General features: G+C 35.6%; 1 protein-coding gene across 1 annotated transcript; it reads left to right on the top strand.

The window, feature by feature from the left end:
• The first annotated feature begins 1558 nt into the window (after positions 1–1558).
• LOC122639041 (alpha-galactosidase-like) lies at positions 1559–5778 on the top strand. Its single transcript, XM_043831881.1, has 11 exons — positions 1559–1800; positions 1908–2165; positions 2429–2603; positions 2806–2867; positions 2968–3131; positions 3241–3338; positions 4110–4168; positions 4279–4413; positions 4502–4616; positions 4698–4748; positions 5511–5778. The coding sequence occupies exons 1-11, from the start codon at positions 1579–1581 to the stop codon at positions 5744–5746; spliced, it is 1575 nt and encodes a 524-aa protein (XP_043687816.1). The 5' UTR covers positions 1559–1578; the 3' UTR covers positions 5747–5778.
• Positions 5779–8214: the final 2436 nt, after the last annotated feature.

Below are 8214 nucleotides of genomic sequence, written 5' to 3'. Positions count from 1 at the left end.
CGCCCTAATCAAGACAGTTTTTTTACCAAAAATTGGTCAAAAGTTATTAATGACAAATGGAGCTATTGAGAAACAATTAGTGAGGCAATTTATTTTGCCTTCTCATCCTTATCAATCCATAATTGCTTGTCAAAAAATGGTAAAAAGTAATTAATGACAATAGAGCAATTGAGAAACAATTGAAACTATAAATTTTGCCCTCTCACCCTCACCCCCATCATTGTCTTTTTGTCTGAGGAGCTGGCCCACTCATATAACCATGAGATTCTTCATTTTCAGTTTCCTCTTATTATTTGGCTTGCTTTTTCTAAGGTATGCCATCCATTCTATTATTCTCTTCTCTCTTGTTTTCAGTTTGGCTGTCTCTCTACATGATTCGTTATGAACTTGATAGCTCAAAAAAATAGTTTCATGAAATTATTGGGAAGAACAACGCTGCCCAGTCACAGCGAGAGCCATCGACCCGGGGGAAATTTTAATTTGTAGGAGGGGGACGATCATTTCAAGAGGGGGCACTATGTCTAGAGACTCTAAACATAGGCTGCATGCAACCAGGCAGCATTCTTTTTTCTGAAATTATTTAATTTTTTAAATTCTAATGTAGCTTCTTTTTATTTTTTTGGTAGAGAATTCTAATGTAGCTTCAATAGGAGTTTAAGTGATGCACTGATTTTTATTTTTTTTTAAAGAATCAATGGGTTCTCTTGTAAAAAATCAAGCTATTCTATTGGTTTGGTTATTTTTTATTCTACTTAGTTCCATACAGTTTAGGAGAGAGTCTCATTTCATAAAATTATAAAGAGAAAGAAATACCCATAGTAGAATTGGGACTGAGTTTTCCATCATTCATGGTCCATTCTCCAGGGCGTTTCATATGCACACGGGTTATCAGGAGGGTATTTTGGGAAACATACTAAAATCTTAGTGGGGTTTATGAACCCTAAGATGGTGCGGTAAAAACCTTCCCGTATGGTGGAGGAAAATTTTCTCCTTGGAATTTTGTACATAGATAACCCATTCTTTTTTCTTTTTCTTTTTTCCTTCTAACGATGGTATGCCTTCCGCCTAACTATTCCCCCGGGTCCATGCGAGCCCTACAGTCACAGGACCAGATCATTCAAAGATTTAAATGGCAAACCAATTAAATCCAAGGTGAATGGACCCAACCAAGTAAGAGGAGTCGAACACAAGTCCCCTGTCAATTTAGACCAATGCCCATGCCAACTCCGCTACCACCTTGGGGTTACAAAGATAACCCATTCATGAATTTAGAAACTTATGTAAATTTAGAATTATGTAAAATAATTTCCTAACAAGGATAGCATATATAGAAAAGATTTCCTAGTATCTAAATATCATAGTCTATTATTTAGACTAAAAATATGTCATGTTCTGTTGTACAACTCTATTAAGAAGCCATTCCTGATATTATATTAAGCACTAATCTCCTCATTGGTTAGATGTCACTGGCTGGATAAGAGTTTATAATGACAATTCTAAATTTACAAGAATTTCTTATTAACCATCTGGTTTGGTGGCCATATTGGGATTGAATTACTGTTTTTGTTCTTTGTTTCTATGTTCATTGTGTTGAATGGTTTCCTAGAGAATATGGTAAAGAGTAAAGTCTATCAATTTCATTACAGGAAACCATCTGAAGCTTTGCCTGCTGGACTAGATGCTTGCACCCCTCCAAGAGGCTGGAACTCATATGACTCCTTTTCTTGGATCATTTCTGAAGAAGAGTTCCTAGCAAATGCAAAAGTCATTGCTAAGAGTCTACTTGCTCATGGATATAAGGTTGGAGAAACTTCAAATTAATTGCACCTACACATGATAAAGTAATTGTTGAATACATTAAAAACCTTTTTTTTTTTTCCTTCTTCTTCTCTGTCAATGTTTTGTAGTATGTTGTGGTTGATTTCCTCTGGTATAGAAGGAATGTGAAAGGTTCTTCAGTTTCATCACCTGGATATGATGTGATAGATGAATGGGGGAGGGTGATCCCTGATCCAGACAGATGGCCTTCTTCTAAGGGTGGTAAAGGGTTTTCTGAAGTAGCCAAGCAAGTTCATGCCATGGGTTTAAAGTTTGGGATTAATGTCATGAGGGGAATAAGTACACAGGCAGTCAATGCAAACACACCAATCTTGGACATCAGAAAGGTCTTGTTCTTCCTTTTTACCATAAAATTCCAATCTCTTTCTTCTTTTTTTTTGGTATTAAATGATGCCATACTCAAATAATAATGAAGAAAACAGTTCTCTCACCAATTCCCTGATGCAGATAAGTAGTTATAAGAGAAAACCTGTTGCACAAAGCCTGGAAAGTACACTGTTGAAGCATCTTATAGGGCACTGTCCATTTTGATTCTTGAACTAAATTGGAACTAACTGTTTGGACCTTCATTTGCATGTGTTCCTGTTAGGGAGGTCCTTATGAGGAGTCTGGTAAACAATTTAAGGCTCATGATATAGGACGTGGAGACAGGGCTTGTTCTTGGATGTCAAAGTGTTTCATGCTTGTAGATACAAATTCAGAAGCTGGAAAAGCCTTTTTGAGGTCATTGTATCACCAATATGCCGAATGGGGCGTGGATTTCGGTAATTTGATGCGACCAATTGATATTTCTTTGATTTTTCTTTGTGTTCATAGTCTTGATCAGTGTCCATTAAAATTTTTTGAAGGGCTATAACATTACATGTCCCCTGCTTTATAACCAAAAGTTTCTGCAATTATTGGGAAGATAAAAATTATTTACAACTGATGGGTGACTAATATTGATTGTTTTTAATATCTCTACAGTAAAGCATGATTGCATTTTTGGTGATGACTTGGATGTAGATGAGATAAGAACTGTGTCAGAGGTAATTGTAACAATCTTATTCGATTGCAGTTGTTAGTTATCTACCAGTTTAGAGTATTTTCATTTTAAAGATATTGAATGAGTCTACATATGAATTACAGATATTGAGGGAGCTTGACCGCCCCATCATGTATTCCATCTCTCCAGGAACCCGTGCGACGCCTGCCATGGCCAAGAATGTAAATAGTTTTGTGAACATGTATAGGATAACAGGAAATGATTGGGATAAATGGCAAGATGTAGAAGCCCATTTTGATGCGGCAAGGTAAATTGTGTTCTTCAAAGATAACTTATTGATCACTAGTAGAGTTTTTGGTCCATGTTAGTTGTGTGCAATGTGTGGTTTATAATGCACATATGAACTTCTGTAACAGGGACTTTGCTAATGCTGCCTTGTTAGGAGCCAGGGGTTTACAGGGGCAGTCATGGCCTGACTTAGATATGCTACCACTGGCGTGGCTTACTGATCCAGGTGAGTGATTTGCGTAAAGAAAGCTTAGGCTTATAACTTCTGAGATAAAGCACTCACAATTAGAGAAAGCCAAACAAAAAGTGAAGTGGAATCAATTTTCTTTTCACTATGAGAAGATCAGAGGTTGGACCCCCAAACAGCTCATGTTTCAGGCCAAAACTGTAGCACTGAACTCTTTTTACCTCCTCCATCTCCCTTACTTTCTCATTCTGTAAAAACATACTTTTTGAGACTAGTCTGATATGACTTATATTAATATTGTTTCCACTCTCTAATTCAAAAACCTTTTCATGTAGTAACCCTGAACACTCCATAATAATTGGATTTGAACACCATCCAATGGATAGGATTAAAGATTACCTTTCGACAATTTTTTATTGAATATGGCTCTGCTGAATCAGATGAACCATTTTTCCCTATGAACATGCTGAGAAGAACATATAACCATAAAGTGAAAACAAAGGAAACAATCAAATTGAATCATAAGGAAAACTCTCTTCTCACTCTTTTATTTTCGGAAACAAAGTTCTGGCCAAGGTCTGCTTTGCTATATGTGCATATCTATGTACAAGACTAGAGAATAATGATCCATGACCATAGAACAAAATTATTACATTATGCCTGGTTATATTCTCTTCAAATTAAATTGTGGAACTATCTCTTTTCTACCTCTTCCCTTTTCTTTCTCATTTTCTAATATTTTTGCCTTCAAAAGAACTCACTTAGTATTCAGCTAAAATTCAATGAATTTGGATATTTCTTTTATATTAGGTGTCAAAGAAGGTCCACATAGACTATCTAATCTCAGTCCAGATGAGCAAAGAACTCAGGTATGTGTGTGTGATCTGTAATGACTTAATTCATGACATCCTTTCAAGTTGTGGGTGTTGCAGAGTTCAATTTTTCTTAGGGAGAGGCGACTAATTTTTCGTGGGTACAGGTGACTCTATGGTCTATAGCCAAATCTCCTCTCATGTTTGGGGGTGATGCAAGACAAATTGATACGAGCACATACAATCTCATCACAAATCCTGTATTATTGGAAATAAATTCTTTTAGCAAAAACAACATGGAGGTACACTATCCACCTTTTGATCATATTAGTCCTTTAAAAAAATTAGTAGGAAATGGCACAATGGAATAATTCTATGTTGCAATTTCAGTTTCCTTCCATCTTTGGCACAAAAGTTCAAAGTGACAAAGGGTTTCTCCCCATTCAATCTACAAGTCTGAAGAATGAAACAGTATTGGATACAGCTAAAGATGCTACACTTTCAGGTGTTTATTTTTTTCCCCTGCATGTATAATAACAAGTGTGTGGCTAATATTCTCAAAATAAATAATTGATTTTCTTTGCAGATTATGTTGCAACCAACATTGCTCGATCTTGGATTGCAGTAGGAAGAAAAGGTTTGATTATTTAAAAAAATTTCTGTTTATTTTCTCCAGAAAAATAGAGTTTAAAGAAGAGAAAGAAAATCAGATATGTTTTTCAATTGGTGTTTGGTTGTTCTAAGGAAGTTAAAATAATTGGTGTATGAAAGCATCTAAACTCCTAGAGTTTCTTAATATAGGATTTCCCAACACTTCCCCTCATAGGTTGTCATTTGGGTGGAGAGTCACAATTGGTATACGAAAGTATTTAAGGTCCCAGAGTTTTTCAATGTGGGATTATTTCCAACTCCCCTTTCACATGTTGTCCTTCTTTTGGGTGATAGTACAAATGGCTAGTGTGACTGTACAAGAATTTATCATAAACATAACAGCAGTGATGGCTCTGATACCATGTATTATCTAACCCAAAGCTTAAGTTATTAGGCGGAGAGGCCCAATTGGTATATAAGGCATCTATGGTCGTAGATTTTTCTAGTGTGGAAATATTCTCAAGAGGACTAACTCACTTCTTGAGATTTGTTAATAAGAATCTCAAAAAGCCTATGTTGGGGTGGGGGAAAGGAGAACGGCAGAAAATGCTAAACCCTGGGTACAAATTCTTTCAACAACCAAACACTTGGAAAGGCTACTGTAGTGGGGGAAAAGAAGATTGTACTTGTCCATACTTCCACACACTCTATTACATTCATCCAACCACTAAACACATCAAAAAGGTTGTCATTGCTTCTAATTTTCATATTGAAACTAGATGGACTTATGATTTCCTATCTTATGGTTAATGTCTTGATTTTGTAGGAGAGATATATCTTTCCTTCTTCAACCTAAGCCATGACACAATGGTAATATTTACAAATATAGCAGAGTTTCGTAAGTGGCTTCCTGGTAGAGACTGGAGTAACGCTTCATGCAAAAGTAAGGAAGTATTTAGTGGGAAAGATTATGGTATAGCCAAAACAATATCACAAGTGGTTGTGACCCATTCTTGTGCTTTATTTGTATTGAACTGTTATTAAATTGAGTTGAGCTTAACCAACTTTTAATAATATATTAGTCATCTCTATTTTTCCCCTTGCATATGACTGAATCTTTGTTCAAAGCTCTCAACCAAAACAAAAATAGAATCGATTTAACTTACAAACTATGGATCAATAGTGCAACCGTCCAAGCAATCTAACTATGTGGTTTGTATGGTATGGTGAACCATGTCACGATTTTCTAGAGTGGTGAAGAATATTGTCATTAGTGTATCTTCATCTATATGTCTGCGAGTCTGGCTCTTCAACATGTACAACTAGTACTCAACACCTATCCCTTTTACTTCTTCCTCTCATTCTCAAAATGGTAGTTGTGGGATAGATGTCAAGCACAAACCTTACGTGCAGCGTAGCCACCATGCTCTTTGCCTAATACACTTTTTGTTGGGGTTGGAAGCAATGTTGTGCTTTCGATGTAAGAAACACAAAAAAAAAGAAAAAAACTACACACAAAACTGTGTTCACCCTTATGGAATTGTGTATGACATAAAAATGTATATGCATGAACAACAAACACAGCAAATGAAATATTCTCTTGGAAGACTTCGCTCACTTAGAAGAATCTAATAAGCAACCCAAATAGATCATTGACCAAAACACATCCAATAGGTGTAGGTAAAAGACACAAACCAAATAGTTTCAAAGTAAGAGATATCATGATGCAAGCTTAACTAGTGATATATATGTCCCACATTTTAAATTGGAATTGAATCGGCCGACTTTGGCTAATTCGAATCTATCGATTGATGGCATACAACCCAAAAGCTCAAGCTCAAGATGGATACGCCCTTTTAAGGTTACAATTTCTGGCCATGGAGCGCATTTACTGCATCCTCTCCTGAGCTTTGGACTATGGGCCCCCACATATCCGGTGCATGGAGAACTTGCTCTGATACCATTTGATGAATCCAACCCAAAACACCGGATTTAGATTGTAAAGGCCTCTACCAAGGTTATAAGCCCAATAGCCGCATATTACCTGCCGATGTGGGACTAAATTCTTCACTCATTCCATGTCATCTAGCACACACTACATCACTAATTCGTAATAGATATTTAGGATTCACGTAGATGCTAACCAATTCTAGCCAATTCAAAGCACAATCGGCCAACCCGATTCAGATCTGATCCTTGTTTTAAAATCTTGTTATGCTTCACCTCTCCTTATGATTAGTATAGTGTGACTCCTAACGAGCCAAGGTCAGATATGAAATATACAATCTTGGATACCCATTCCACTTCACTTACCCCTCAATTATCCATCCTAGTACTCCTATGTGTGTCTAATAGGACAAGGCTAGTCTTGGTTGTGCAATATTTAAGAGAGTATGATATTGATGCTTATGCTCTCATTTTAGGTCTCTCTTCTTCTACTACTTTTTTTAACCATTTAAGGTCATTTATTTAGTTAGATATGTCCACTAACAAAATTGGGTGAAATCCCAATATTCATTTGGTTTAAAGAGCATTTGTCATTTTTTTAATGAAAAAAAATAGTATTTTTTTAAAAGCCTAGTTTTTTATTGGGGGAAAATCCGTACATTGTCCCTGTGTGAATTCTTTTTCATGCCCTCTTACAAAATGTGAGGGCCCCACACATGTATTTTTTATTTATTTATTGTTGGTTTTTTCCCCCCTATTTTCTATCTATGCTCCACATCGATTGATACCTTTTTCAAACCACTAATTAGTGGTAGTTTGCAGATTCCATCCCACGTTGGTAGCGTGGGAAACCCTCTCCCTATTTTATTTAAAAAAAATTTAATATTATATAAAATTATAATTAGTACATAAAATATTATATATTTAAGAGTAAGACATGAGATGGTCTCACAATTTAGGACCTTTTCTTGTAAGCCATTATTCAAATTTTACCATTTAAAACTCGTATTATCCTTTGGTTTTTTTTTTTTTTTTTGTTGCCGTTTTTTTTTATAATTTTGACCTTTTTTTAACCATCATGTTCGATTTATAAAACATTTTTAAATATACCATATCAAACAAAATATTTTTTTGCCATTCTCATTTTAGCTAAATATGATCTAACCCAATGCTTGGCACTACCTTTTCTTACTATAATGCAATATGTATGATTTTACATTTCCTCCCGTTTAAAAGATACCACAAACAATTCTATCCACAAAAAGTTTGAAACAACTTACCTAGGTGTGTCAAACGGTTGGTTTGGCCCAGTTTCGGTCTACGAATGAGTGAGACCAAACCAAACAGGTATGGAACTTCGGTTTTTGGTTTGGTACAGTTTTGGTTTATTTCATTTTTCAATATTGGGTTAATACAGATTTAGATCGATTTGTTTTCAGACTTTAACCACAATGAAACCTTACACTCATAACTTGTAAACCATAAGGAAGATTTGTTGAAAACACTTTAAATCATCTTTTCCACGTCAAACAATAAACAATAAGGAATACAATAATTGATCCGAT

Source organism: Telopea speciosissima, chromosome 9 (genome assembly GCF_018873765.1).
Source record: "Telopea speciosissima isolate NSW1024214 ecotype Mountain lineage chromosome 9, Tspe_v1, whole genome shotgun sequence".
NCBI classification, from domain to species: domain Eukaryota; kingdom Viridiplantae; phylum Streptophyta; class Magnoliopsida; order Proteales; family Proteaceae; genus Telopea; species Telopea speciosissima.
This window is presented reverse-complemented; position numbering and strand designations above follow the sequence as displayed.

Excerpts from the sequence above, each read along its gene's own strand:
- LOC122639041 (XM_043831881.1), top strand. The coding sequence starts at position 1,579 with ATGTTCATTGTGTTGAATGGTTTCCTAGAGAATATGGTAAAGAGTAAA. Across the intron at positions 2,868-2,967 it reads AGATAAGAACTGTGTCAGAG|ATATTGAGGGAGCTTGACCG; the intron begins GTAATTGTAACA and ends TATGAATTACAG. Across the intron at positions 4,169-4,278 it reads CAGATGAGCAAAGAACTCAG|GTGACTCTATGGTCTATAGC; the intron begins GTATGTGTGTGT and ends TCGTGGGTACAG.